General features: G+C 40.9%; 1 protein-coding gene across 1 annotated transcript in view; it reads right to left on the bottom strand.

Moving 5' to 3' along the window:
* Positions 1 to 14687, bottom strand: part of col4a6 (collagen, type IV, alpha 6) — a 254724-nt gene that overhangs the window by 93404 nt on the left and 146633 nt on the right. Inside the window, exons 6-15 of the mRNA XM_037976748.1 lie at positions 13913 to 14032; positions 13774 to 13836; positions 12728 to 12763; positions 12489 to 12551; positions 12143 to 12178; positions 11949 to 11990; positions 10800 to 10889; positions 630 to 683; positions 420 to 482; positions 211 to 261 (exon numbers count right to left, since the gene is read on the bottom strand). Coding sequence (XP_037832676.1) covers positions 211 to 261; positions 420 to 482; positions 630 to 683; positions 10800 to 10889; positions 11949 to 11990; positions 12143 to 12178; positions 12489 to 12551; positions 12728 to 12763; positions 13774 to 13836; positions 13913 to 14032 — 618 coding nt within the window. The remainder of the gene's footprint in view (positions 1 to 210; positions 262 to 419; positions 483 to 629; positions 684 to 10799; positions 10890 to 11948; positions 11991 to 12142; positions 12179 to 12488; positions 12552 to 12727; positions 12764 to 13773; positions 13837 to 13912; positions 14033 to 14687) is intronic.

Below are 14687 nucleotides of genomic sequence, written 5' to 3'. Positions count from 1 at the left end.
CTTTTTAAATGTTTTTGATCATTTGCTGTTTTGCATCAAGCACAAGCTATCAGCAATAAAATGTTGTTTCACTTGATGAATTTCCTTCAGTAAATATTCCATTATATGTACTTAAACTTCATGGGTGCCAATAATGGTGAGCAGGACTGTATATCTTTAAGGAGTATGTTAAAGTGTAAAGCTTTTAATTGTTTGTATTTATTTGTTTATTTTTACCTGTGTTCCTGGAATACCAGAAGGTCCAGTAAAACCTGGAAAACCCTGTTTGATGGAATTCCAAACAACAAACACTCCAAAAGAATTAAAAAGCAAAAAGTGAAAGAAAATTCTGATTGTAGACAAGAACAGGAAGCAATATTTCAGTCATCCCTCAACTACAATACATCTGAAAGCCTGAAAGCAGGGGTAAGGAGTCTTACTCTTGGTCCGGGGTATCCGGGAATGCCCTTTTCTCCAACTTCACCAGGAAAACCAAAAGGTCCCTAGAGTTACAAGATACAACAAAAACTGTGTATTCTGAGCCCAAATTTGTCTCACAGTATCAATAAAGTTTTGAGCTGATTTTGTGTGATTGGTGTAATAGGCAACACTTTTTAACTGATTATTTAAAATGACAAAGCAATACTTACAGGTGGTCCAGGTCTTCCAGGGTAACCTTGGATTCCCTTTGAACCTGGGTCACCCTTTGAGAGAGGCAGAGGCAAGTTAACTTGACCATAGCATTTTTTGCTCCAAGAACAAACACCAATTAATTACAAAGATTACTTAAAAATCTCTACAAAAGTGACTTCATAAGAAAATTTGTATTATTTCATTGATCTTATATTATTGTTTATTTCACTAACCTTTTGAATGCCACACAAATACAGATACAAAAATTGCTCATTCAGGTAGAAGTTTATTCTTTCAAATATTTTACTTTAAACTTTTGTTATTTGACTGGTGAAGTCCAGACCTGCTATCTCAGTTCGCTAGTATTTGCTGCTGTAACTGGCTTGATTTTGTTTGTTGTAGGCAAAAATGGCCCAAATCAGATTTTTTTTTACCCATATACAACCTATATCAGATTTTTTTATGACAGTCTGGACATGACAAATCAATTTTTTTTTTTCAAATTTGACCCAAGACACTTTTATATGTGGTATTAAATTGTTAAATTGGATATCTATTTAGTACCGCAAATCCAATGTTTTTCAAAGCGACTGCGTCTGGTTATACTGCATTTCATCCAACTTTTACGCCACTGAAGTAGGGGTATATGGACTGATCCGAATATTGATAATACTGATACCAACCACATGCAGTAGTTTCAGGGCCATAGACTGTGTACACTGGAGTCTGATGGAAGTCACATTTAAAATATAATCTGAACGCCCCCAAGGAAAAAAAAAAAACAAAAGATCTGAGTAAACAATAGGAATTGAGCATTAAGACCTTTAGTGTGAATGCAGCCATAAGGCATTAAAAAATAATAAAAAAAACATTATGACCACAAAGTCAAAAACCTCTGCTTCTGATAATTCGGAAATGGAACAATTGAGTTTGCTACATGTTGCAACAGAGTGAGCCTATGTCAATTAAGCAGGCATTTCAGAATCCTATTAGGTGTAGTGTAAAACTAAGCGAGTTTGACATGGAGCACTATGTATAAATGTTTGTCAGACGGTTTTTAAGATGGCTTCGGACAAGATGGCTGCTTAGGCTGGAGCTTTTGCGGTAATTTATCAGCTTTTTGCATTTTTTTTTTTTCTTCATCGCTACGTGGATGGCATATTGACCAGTATATTCTTAGTAAACCCAAGACATGCCGAATCCTCAGAAAAATGATACAACCGCCGCCCAACAGCAGCAAAGTTCAAGGGCTGCTGCTAGCCTAAAAGCTAGCCATGTCTCCACTGCATCATCGACACGGGATGACGCGAACAAATCCTCCTCCACTCCAACAATGCATGACCTTCTTCAGAAACTGGCAAACGATCAAGCTAAAATCCTGAATGACCAAGCTAAGCATTTTTCGGACATTAGGAAAGAGCTGTCTGAAACAAGAAGAGCCGTAGAAACGTTCGAGACCAAGCTAAGCGACATGCTATCAAGGCTAAATAGCATGGAGGCACGTGTGGACATGCTGGAGGAAGTGGAGAAGCAGCGCTGCGACTCCCCCCCGGCTTCGGCTTCTGAATTAACTCAATTGAATGCCAAGCTGACAGAATACGAAGACCAGGAAAGTCGACTGAATCTACGCATTTTGGGCTTTCCGGAACACGTTGAAGATAAAGATGCTATATCGTTCCTGGCTACGGTTCTTCCCGAGATTCTCCAAGCCGACTTCCAGGATGGACTACACTTAGAGCGCGCTCACCAGTTACTGCTGCCATCCTACGGTGGCCCTGAAGTGCAAACCACAACAACATTAACGAAGCACGCAAACAAAAGACTAAGCACGCAAACAAAAGACTAAGCACGCAAACAAAAGACTAAGCACGCAAACAAGAAAGGAAACACACAAACAAAAAACGAAGCACGCAAAAAAAGACGAAGCACGCAAACAAAAAAGGAAGCACGCAAAAAAGACATTGATTTTGATATGATTCAGGAATCACATTTAGTGCACAAAGATGCGGGTTGATTAGCCAATAAATTTTATCATTCTATTGCAACCTCTTCTGCAGCTACAAAATGTAAGGGAGTAATGGTTGTGTGTAAACGCAAACTAAAATTTGATTTTATTGGATCGTGGGCGGATGATGCTGACCGGATTGCTATTGCTAAAATTCGCATGGATGGAAAAAACATAGCATTCATTTCCGCTTATGCCCCAAACACTTATGATGCTGACTTTTATGATATGCTAACTAAATCTATGCTTGATCTTGTAGGCTTTCATTTGGTGCTAGGTGCAGATTTCAACGCAGTCTGGGACAGCCGCATGGACAGAACGGGTAGCGCTGAGAGCAGGGACCAACGGCAGTGTGCTTCAGATACAGGCATGGTTGATATTTGGCGCATGGTTAACCCGTCGTTAAAAGATTTCTCATTCTACTCAGGAAGGCATAAAACCTTTTCTAGGCTTGATTTTATCTTTACCTCTAAAGATTTATTTCAAAATGTTCAAAATGCTTATTACATCCCAGTTGCGTAGAGGTAAATCACCCAGACCAGACGGTATTCCATCTGAATTATATCAATCCTTTTGGCTTCTGGTCCGCCTGTTATTGTTAGACATGATTCACTATTCCCTCAGAGAGGGGTCTTTTTCCAGGGATGTCAACTCCGCATTAATCTTGCTACTCCTGAAAAGTGGAAAGAATCCAGTGGAATGCTCTAGCTATAGGCCACTTTCTCTTTTAAATGCAGACTTAAAAATATATGCAAAGCTGCTAGCTCGGCGGTTACAAGCCCATATGCCTAATTTAGTTCATAGTGATCAAACAGGGTTTATAAAGTTCAGGCTGGCTACAGATAATGTCAGAAGATTATTGCATGTCATTGACGGCGCCCAAAAGCTTAACTACCCGGCGGCTGTACTGTCATTAGATGCAATGAAGGCCTTTGATCGCCTTGAGTGGCCCTTCTTGTGGTCTGTGCTCGAGTCCATGGGATTTGGCACATCATTCATCAATATGATTAAAGTACTGTATAGAAACCTGACAGCGGTAGTGCTTACAGGCAAAACTAGCTCTCCACCTTTTACTATCTCGAGAGGTTCAAGACAAGCCTGCCCTCTCAGTCCATTGCTATTTGCCCAGTCACTTGAACCACTTGCTCAGGCTATTTGCAGCTCACCTACAATCTCCTCAATATCCATTAACAACACACACCATCACATATCGTTATATGCAGATGACCTATTACTGTATCTAAGCAATCCTGCACAATGCATTCCACATGCTCTGTCTACTTTTGAGCATTATGGTAGACTCTCAGGTTTCAAAATATATTGGCAGAAATCTGCGTTAATGTCTTTAAACCAGGCCATGTCTGATACCCCTATTCGTGCATTTATTCCTGTTACTAAAAACTTTGTTTATCTAGGGGTGGACATCTGTTCTTCCTTACAGAATTTATCAAAGAACAATTTTTCTAACACACTTAACAAAGTTGTAGTAGACCTTGAGAGATGGTCCAGACTACCAAACTCACTTCGTGGTAGAATAGCCATAATTAAAATGAACATTCTGCCAAGAGTTAACTTTATTAGTTCAATGCTTCCCCTTCCACTACCTCCTTGGTACTGGTGTAACTTACAATCAGCAATAACAAAATTTGTTTGGCGTGGAAAATGACCTCGCATTAAGCTCACCACAATGCAGCATGAAAGACAGGCAGGGGGCCTGTCACTTCCCAACTTTAGACTGTATAAGTGGGCCTTCACTCTGAGGCCTGTTTTATCTTGGTTCCGTCTGGAGGTGCAGGTCTCATGACGACCTATGGAGGAGCGGCTCTTGGCTCCATATTCCTTCGCTAGCATTTTGCATTCTAATATATCAATACATCAGTGCCGATCGAGATTTGGCCCTATAATTTTGTATTTGCTATTTATATGGAGAAAGGCGGAGAAAGTAGTTGGTTGCTCTTCGGGATTTGGCCAGTATTTTCCCATATTTAGTAATGATAAGCTGTTGATTGGTGGTCACCCTATTAATTTTCCCCATCTGGGGGAAAAAAAACATTCACAAGCTAGGTGACATTTACGGAGATGGGGGATTACTTACCTTCCAGGACATTTGTATTAAGTTTTACGTGCCATTTACCTCCTTTTTCTTCTACCTGCAGTTAAGATCATCTTTAAAAGACAGTGGCGTCCCAATACAGGGCCCTCCCAGAACACATCCTCTTCGAAAATTGTTCAATACCGTTAAATGCACAGCTGGATTTGTTTCCAGTCTATATCGGTTCTTGTTACAGCACTCTTACAGACCTCTGGCGTTGGATTTGATTTGGAAAAAAGACATTCCTGATATGAAACTGCCATTTGACTGGGATGAAATGTGGTCTAATGTGAACTTAGCATCTAGAAATCCTGACCACCAGCAAATACATTTCACCTTTGTACACAGGGTATATTTAACTCCCAAAAAACTGCACTTGATGAAGGTTATTAATGACCCTAGATGTACTCTTTGTTCTTCTGGTGATACTGGGAGTTTCTTTCATATGTTCTGGGAGTGTGCACCAGTGGCTACTTTTTGGAAGATGGTTGCCTTTAACCTATCCAAAATGTTCGGGATCAGATTGCTTTGCTTACCTGCTGTACTCACTCTGAACGATTTGCCAAAACCAGAACTGACGCTGGACACAAGAAGAGCGCTGTTGGCAGGACTAACAGACAGCCGCAAAAAAACTAGTGACAACACGTTGGAAACCTCCACACTCGCTTTCCTTACGATCTTGGATTCTGACTTACTTGGACATCGTTTATCTGGAGCTGTCGATAGCGAGAGTTAACGGAGCAAAAGAATCTACCATCAGGGCATGGAGCTCGCTTCTAGCAAGTCTTTGTGAATTCCAGCTGTAAGCCGTGCAAGAGCTGTGAAGCTATTGGATCCTGGGGTTTTTATCAAGGGGTTATGATTTATTTATTTTTACTATGATTATTATTATTATTATTTGTATTACTAGTTAGGTATTTTCCTTTTTAGTTGTCTATTTTTTATGTTATGTGTGAGTTCTTCACTATTATCTGTACAGATGTACATGCTTTCTTATCCGATCACTTATACTTCTGTAAGGTATATTCTACTATCTGTACTAATATGCAAGGAATAAAAATTTGATCACAAAAAAAAATGTTTGTCAGACAGACTCTCTCATATCATTTTAAATACTATTGCTTAGATGTCTGACATTACTACAGCACTCCCTTGAGCTGTGATATTGGGTTACCCTTACATATATTGTCTGCTTCAGTTCTATGCCTACCTCATTTTGCAGCTAAGAGGTGGGACAGGAGCAACTAGACTTAAACCTTAAATACCACCTTAGTTGTTATATAAACCCAGAGAACACAGGAAAATGAAGGCATCTTATGTCCATTCTAAAAGTGTTTCGTGAAGCAGTTCTAAAAAGTGAATATTTGGAATTACATAAGATATTAGATAGTCAACTGGGTCAAACCTTGCAATTAAGCTAAATTCTGACTGAAACAAGTTTGCTTCTTCATGAATGTATCTCATTCAAATATTTTACCTTAATTATACAGCTGTATTTATATGATATTCTTCTTTAAATATCCATCCATCCATCCATCCATCCATCCATCCATCCATCCATCCATCCATCCATCCATCCATCCTCTTCCGCTTATCCGGGGTCGGGTCGCGGGGGCAGCAGCCTAAGCAGGGGGACCCAGACTTCCCTCTCCCCAGCCACTTGGGCCAGCTCCTCCGGGGGAATCCCAAGGCGTTCCCAGGCCAGACGAGAAACATAGTCCCTCCAGCGTGTCCTGGGTCTTCCTCTGGGCCTCCTCCCGGTGGGACGTGCCCGGAACACCTCACCAGGGAGGCGTCCAGGAGGCATCCTCACCAGATGCCCGAGCCACCTCAACTGGCTCCTCTCGATGTGGAGGAGCAGCGGCTCTACTCTGAGTCCCTCCCNGATGACCGAGCTTCTCACCCTATCTCTAAGGGAGAGCCCAGACACCCTGCGGAGGAAACTCATTTCAGCCGCTTGTATTCGCGATCTCGTTCTTTCTGTCACTACCCAAAGCTCGTGCCCATAGATGAGGGTAGGAACGTAGATGGACCGGTAAATCGAGAGCTTCGCTTTTTGACTCAGCTCTCTCTTCACCAGATCGGTACAGCGCCCGCTTCACTGCAGACGCTGCACAAATCCGTCTGTCGATTTTTCTTTAAATACTGTACAGTTAATTACATAACATTGAGTCCGAGTGGGCCATGTTCCGTGCCTCCATTGTTGAGGCGGCTTATCGGAGCTGTGGCCGCAAGGTGGTTGATGCCTGTCGTGGCAGCAACCCTAGAACCCGCTGGTGGACACCGGCGGTGAGGGATGCCGTCTGGCTGAAGAAGGAGTCCTATCTGGCATTCTTGGCCTGTGGGACTGTGGGAAGCAGTTCAAGCAGCATGTGGCTCGGGTGGTCACTGAGGCAAAAACCCAGGCATGGGAGGAGTTCGGAGAGGCCATGGAGAAAGACTTCCGCACGGCTTCGAGGAAATTCTGGTCCACCATACGGTGTCTCAGGAGGGGAAAGCAGTGCAGCACCAAGGTGAAGTGAAGGTAGTGTGCTTCTGACCTTGACTCAGGACGTTGTGGGTTGGTGGGCTGAACACTTCGAAGACCTCCTCAATCCTACTAGCTTGTCTTCCATTAAGGAGGCGGAGCTTGGGAGCTTTGGGTCGGGCTCTCCAATCTCCAGTGCTGAGGTCACCGAGGTGGTTAAAAAGCTCCTCGGTGGCAGGGCTCCGGGGGTGGATGAGATTCGTCCAGAGTTCCTTAGGGCTCTGGATGTTGTAGGGTTGTGTTGGTTAACGGGACTCTGCGATATTGCATGGACATCTGGGGCAGTTCCCCTGGATTGGCAGACCGGGGTGGTGGTCCCCTTATTTAAAAAGGGGGACCGGAGAGTGTGTTCCAACTACAGAGGGATCACACTCTTAAGCCTCCCTGGTAAGGTCTATTCAGGGGTTCTGGAGAGGTGGGTCCGTCGGATAGTCAAACCTCAGATTCAGGAAGAGCAGTGTGGTTTTCGTCCTGGCCGTAGAACACTGGACCAGCTCTATACCCTCAGCAGGGTCCCTGAGGGTGCATGGGAGTTCGCCCAACCACTCTACATGTGTTTTGTGGACTTGGAGAAGACGTTCGACCGTGTCCCTCAGGGAGTCTTGTGGGGGGTACTCCGGGAGTATGGGGTACCAGGCCCTTTGATATGGGCTGTTAGGTCCCTATATGACCGGTGTCAGAGCTTGGTCTGCATTGCCGGCAGTAAGTCAGACTCGTTTCCAGTGAGAGTTGGACTCCGCCAAGGTTGCCCTTTGTCACCAATTCTGTTCATAACGTATACGGACAGAATTTCTAGGTGCAGCCAAGGTGTTAAAGGGATCCGTTTTGGTGGCCTTAGGATCGCGTCACTGCTTTTTGCAGATGATGTGGTCCTATTGGCTTCATCAGACTGTGATCTACAGCCCTCGCTGGAATGATTCGCAGCCGAGTGTGAAACGGCCGGGATGAGGATCAGTGCCTCCAAATCCGAGGCCATGGTCTTGAGCCGGAAAAGGGTAGAGTGCCTTCTCCGGGTCGGGGAAGATGTCCTTCTCCAAGTGGAGGAGTTTAAGTATCTCGGGGTCTTGTTCACGAATGAGGGATAAATGGAGCGGGAGATCGACAGGCGTCTGCAGTGAAGCGGGCACTGTACCGATCTGTCGTGGTGAAGAGAGAGCTGAGTCAAAAAGCGAAGCTCTCGATTTACCGGTCGATCTACGTTCCTACCCTCATCTATGGTCATGAGCTTTGGGTAGTGACCGAAAGAACGAGATCGCGAATACAAGCGGCTGAAATGAGTTTCCTCCGCAGGGTGTCTGGGCTCTCCCTTAGAGATAGGGTAAGAAGCTCGGTCATCCAGGAGGGACTCAGAGTAGAGCCGCTGCTCCTCCACATCGAGAGGAGCCAGTTGACCCGACCCCGGATAAGCGGAAGAAAATGGATGGATGGATGGATGGATGTTTGTGTCACACTGTAGTAGCTAGTTACATTTACTGACAAAAATATTACCAGACAGAGTGATTGGTAATTAAAGAAAAATGCACATGTTGAAAAGAACTGTATGTGATTGCATTGTAATTGATTGCAATATCAGTTTAAATGGATAATGAAGATAGTAGACCAGCCACACTGCTGGTCCAATGTCAGTAGGGTGTGACACTTCCTCTAATCTAGATACAAGTGAGAATTCTGTGCAGATTGGAGTTGTGCAGATGTGTATCTGCTCTGGTTCAACTTTGGTATGGAACTGAAGTCTGAACTGATCCCAGACATTCAACTGGGGAAAGGTTGGGGACCTGGCTACCTCCTAGACGACCTCAACACGGTGCGGGAAATTTATAGACACACGCTATTTATGGGCAAACATTGTTTTGACTGCACCAAGTTGTTGTTTCAGGCAAAGACATGCGGATGCAGAATGTCACTGATGTGCTACATCATCAAGGTCACACATATCCCTACCAAAAGTGACCTGAAGTCCTACCCTATGACTCCCCACACCGTAAGGCCAGGAGTGTCTCTCCAAAACATTAGCAGAATTGGTCTTCTCCTAATGACACTGCTGTACACACAGATAATGAGCATCCATGGTAGTTTCAAACATAGATTCATATATGGCATCCTACATATAAGACAATGAACCCATAGCTGATGCCAGTCATTGAGACAGTATAGAATGCCAAGGCATTGGAAAAAGTCTACTACCTGTGTCTGGATGACAGGCACAGATGTCAGGGTGTTCTAAAATCTTTGGTGTTGTCTGTTTTGGGTGATGAGGACCAGTGGCTCAGGAGCTAAGGGCTTGTCCTGCAACCGGAGAGTTGCTGGTTTGAGCCCCTGCTTTGTCAGTCTCAGCCGTTGTGTCCTTGGGCAAGACACTTCACCCGCCTTGCCTACTGGTGGTCAGCTTCGTGGCACCAATGTGATGGCAGCCTCACTTCTGTCAGTCCGCCCCAGGGCAGCTGTGGCTACAATGTAGCTTACCACCATCAGTGTGTGAGTGGGTGAATGATTGTAGTGTGAAGCGCTTTCAGGTCCTTGGACTAGATAAAAGCGCTATACAAGTGCAAGCCATTTACCATTTACTATCATGATATGTGAACCTTCACTCATTGTTCTGACTGACTGATACTCCGGCAAAAGCTTTATAACATTTATGCTCCACCCATGATGCTACCATTTAACCCCTTCGTTCTACATTAGATGTGCAAGCTACTTAAAAATCAGGTAATTTCTCTATTTTTGGGATGCCTAATGGAAAAATGTAAGAACTGGCCTGGAGGATGGACTTCATGTTGCTGTGCATGAAGCTACTAAAAAGGTGGTGGGAGCAGACTGAGAAACAAGAAAGGTCTGGGGTGATGACAAGGGAATGGTCTTCATCATAAGTACAGAGTTTAATGTTTGAAGAGAAACTATTTCAAGATCTGTAGTTTTGGCTAGGCAGAGAAACTATCATTTTTATGCATTTTTGATAATGGAACCAAAACTATTGGGATCAAAATATTCTAAAACATATACAGTTGACTGAAGTTTTTGTTGTCCAACTGCAGCTCTATCAGCCCTGAGTACTGCTCTCCTGACTAGCTAGTAGATAAATAACCATGAACAAAAAGCTCCCAGTTAAGCTAACATTTATTAAACCTCACGCGGCCTTCAAAAGAGAGAGAGAGGTAGAGACAGGTAGAGAAGCCCTTGTAACTTTGGACTCAAAGGCCACGGGAGGGTTAAATTAACTTGCAATGGTGATAAATGGTGATTGCAATGGATGGTAAACTCAAGAAAATGATATAAAGAAAGCTGAACAGGTTGTTGCTGTTGTTTCAGTGGACCAACTTCTCATTTACTTCTCCCCAAATGTCTCCTTCCATTCCTTCTATTTCTCCCATCTTCCCTTACATGGCTGTAAAGTTTGATGCAATCACTCCTCTTCCTCCTTTCTTTCATTCTCAATAGTCACTTCGATGTGATGCTGAGCCTAATTTTCCAACACCTTTATATTTAGACCCCACCACATCTGTGTGTGTGTGTGTGTGTGTGTTGTGGAAGTATTACATCCTCTTCCCTCTCCCTTACTGTGTTACCTTATCTCCTTTGTAGATAGTGACAGGTTTTTCGGCACTTAGAGACCCATCACCTGGAGAACCACTAGGTCCGGGAAGACCCATCTCGCCCTGGAGTCCGAAATATATACAACACGCCGTTAGCCAATCAGCAGGGTCGAAGGATGGAGTGGAGAAAATAAAAAGGAAAGAAAGGGGTTGAGAATAATAAAAAAAAAAGAACGAAGGAACAGAAATTACAAAGCAAATAGGAGGAATGTTAGCCAGTAGTCTCTGTGGTCAAATATATAATAACAACTTGAATGTTACAGTTGGGTTGCTAAAATGTAAATTAAAACATAATGTAAAGATCTCTAAATAATTTAAATCTACATTAAATTAAGATTAGATTAAAGACAACATAATAAATGCAGATTTTTAAAACAAATGTTATTATTATTTTGTTTACCACACTTTTTTAAATTGTGTTTTTTAACAAATTACAAGTGTTGGGTTCTCAGGAATACAGTTGCTGTAATCAAGAGACATCTGGCATGCACAATGGTAGCATATGCAGATTTAAACACCTGGTAATGAAACACCAGTGTTTGTCAATTGATGGGCTCTAGGCCATGCCTGGCCTGTGAGCCATACCTGGCCCACAATGTTACAAGTTATTAATAAATTTATGCACAAATTCACTGACGCTGACATGCTCACACATTTAAACATACATATCTAAAACTCTGCTAAAGGAATCTAATCTTTATGTTTTGTTTTTCTTATTTGAAGTTATGTTAAAAGACTATTTAAAAGATAACCAAAAACAAATACCACAGTTTTGTAGTCCTTGATCTGTATCAAACAAAAAATGAGGAGGCTGGGAGGTGCTCTCAGGCAACTGATCTCAATTAAATAAAGACTACTGCTTTTTCCACTTGAGAAAAAGTTTTGTTTTCCATTTTATCAGCTCAGATTGTATTTTAAAGTCAAACTGAATAGTGTCTCAGATTTGAATTTAAAGTTGATCAGTGTGGGCAGAATCTTTACCTTTTTTTCTGATCCATCCAGACATAACAAGAGAGATGTGTCTTCCCACAAAACAATGACCAGGGAAACTTATTCTAAATTGTAATTTTCTGCTGAACATGTTATTGTCTCATTTCATCTTTTCTTTTATCAATATCATACCTTGTCTCCTTTCCCTCCTCGAGATATATCACCTCTTTTCCCCTAAAAAAAAGTTAACAGCAAGTTTTTTGACAAAAATGGTAAAAACAAAAATTTTAATAGTCTCATTAGAAAGGGAACATTTTAGTCTAACTATAGTCACTTATGTACATTTTACTAACTCATAATATAAATATGCATTTTATATACATTACCATTGACCCTGGGGGACCCGGAAGACCTGGGACACCCTAAAACAAACAAAAAAAATCTGTTTTTTGCAGGGAGCTCCTGCCTATCTCCAGCAGTCACTGTGCAAAAGGCAGGGGACACCCTAGACAGGTCATTACTACAATATGCAATCAAAAAATGTTTTTGTATTCTTTGAGCCAATTTATTACAAAGCATTACCTTAATCTTTGGGCAGGTTATAAATCCATATAAACCTTTTACTGTTTGTACCCAACCACGTATTTGAAATGGCATTAAAATATAAAGAAATAATTATTTTCCATTAAAGTGGGAGGTAGCTGCATAGAAACATAAACGTAGTTTACGTACAGGAAATCCATCAGGTCCTCTTAGACCGGGAAAACCAGGTGGACCATCAGGACCAATAAAACCCTGCAGAGGTAAAATATTAGCCAAAATTTATCTCATTTTGTTAGTGTCACTACACAGTAAGTGTAATAATACTTAAAACATTTTACCCTTAAATAACAACATGTTGTAGTTTTTATTTGTACTCTTTTGTATTAAAATTAATTTATAACAATGATGCGTTGTAAAAAAAGTCTTACAGGTAGGCCATCAGGTCCTGGAGGACCCGGTAAACCCTAAGAGAGGAAAACATTACTGATTATGGTAAGTACTCAGCAAGTAAACAGTTCAAATACAGAAAGAAAATCCTCTTAATTTTGGAGGACAAATGAACATTAGTATAAAGGTGTTAGACTCATGATCCCCAGGATGCCTTCTGGTCCTGTTGCACCTACTCACAAAAAAACAGCACTTTTCAAGTCTATTTGGGTGCATTTTATTTTTGTTTCAATGTGTCTTTGACAGTTGGGTACTATAAAAATAGTCAATAAAACTAATATAACACAGATTTGGTGTCATTTAAATATGTGCTGTACTAAATATGTTGTATTTAATTCTATTAACACTATCAAGATCAACTTAGGCCTTGTCTACACTATTCTGATACATATATTTTTTATGAATAATTTTTTTTTAACCAAAAATATTTTTTTCATTTTAATATTCCTATATGCTGAAATACCCCTGCCAAATCACTAGATGGTAGAGCATCTACATTAGTGACAAATCAAAACACAGAGAAAGAACATGCTGAGATTAGCTGAAGATTCCCCCCAAATCATTGTCACTCTTTTTGCCTTCTTTGTCACCATTTACAGTTTACTTACAGCATTTAACCAGTTAGCCCACAAACAAAGTTTAAGATAAATGAGAGACCCCCCCCCCCGAAAAAATGTTTTAAACCTCCCAAAAGATTGTTTATTAAAAAGATTGTTAAAACCCCAAACAACGATTGCTCTTGCATCCTTTGTGATTGTAGACATGTCCAAAAATAGTCTGCTAATTCATCATTTTTGAACAGCTTTGTATTGTAAGTCTATACAGATAGACAAAAAATAAAGTTTTTCAAAATCAACACATAAACTTTTAAAAATCTGTCTTTTTTTATTACTAAAAACTTGCTCAGATGAAACTGATCATTTAGTGCAGCTAAAAAGTGAGCATCAATTTAATTTTTTTTTCATAATGGTGAAACGTAACAAACAGTTAGTCAATCAGACTTGTGTTTAAGTGACAATTATCTTACCGGACCACCATTATCTGAGATGTATACAGACTCTCCTTTCTGACCCTTTGGCCCTCTTGGCCCCTGATAGAGATAAGGACACCATCAGTCATCAGTCTTTCCTAAAAGAATCTAAAATATTATTGAAAGCAAAGCTCACTTGAAAACCAGGGAATCCTTGTAGTCCTGTTCCAAAACCGGGCAGACCAGGATCCCCTCTGGTCCCATTACAGCCGTCCTTTCCTGGTGGTCCTCTACTACCCTGCTGACCAGGGTGACCCTGAGAAGCAAAGAGAATAACATGTACAAGAACTGGCTCTTTTCCCATCAGGGAAAGAAGAAGACTGTAATGACAGTCCAAACTTTCCTTACGAATCTACATTTTTACATTTATGTAATTTAATTTAATTTAATTTAATCCTCAAAAAAAACAAAACAAAACAAAAAAAAAAACCAACAACAACAAAACAATCATGCAATCAAGAGTTACAAGAGTAGGTAGCTTATTGTTCAAGAAATAGTTGCTGGTCATTGGATCATTAAATGGGTTTATTTAAAAATTTTACATTTTTTACACACACATTTGAAGTAACTTTAAAATATTTTAGGAAGGAGAATGAAGGTCACATTTATGGGGCGCTGTTTGTAAAGTAGCTTGTGCTCAAAATTCATATCTAAATTTTGTCACATTTAGCTTCAAACACTTTAAAAATGTAGTGTTGATTTTCTGATGTCACTTTTTACAACATTTAGCTAGTTACATGTAATTGTTACAGCTAAATGCTAAATATAAATCTAAATGCTAAATGTTAAATCTAAATATTATATGTTAAATCTAACTATTATATGTTAAATCTAAATGTTATATGTTAAATCTAAATCCCAAATGTTATATCTAAATCTAAATGTTGGAACTAAATGTTTAGCTAATATGC

This window comes from Kryptolebias marmoratus, linkage group LG7 (assembly GCF_001649575.2).
Source record: "Kryptolebias marmoratus isolate JLee-2015 linkage group LG7, ASM164957v2, whole genome shotgun sequence".
Taxonomy (NCBI): domain Eukaryota; kingdom Metazoa; phylum Chordata; class Actinopteri; order Cyprinodontiformes; family Rivulidae; genus Kryptolebias; species Kryptolebias marmoratus.
Note: the sequence above shows the minus strand (reverse complement) of the source record. Positions and strands in the feature narration are given on the sequence as shown.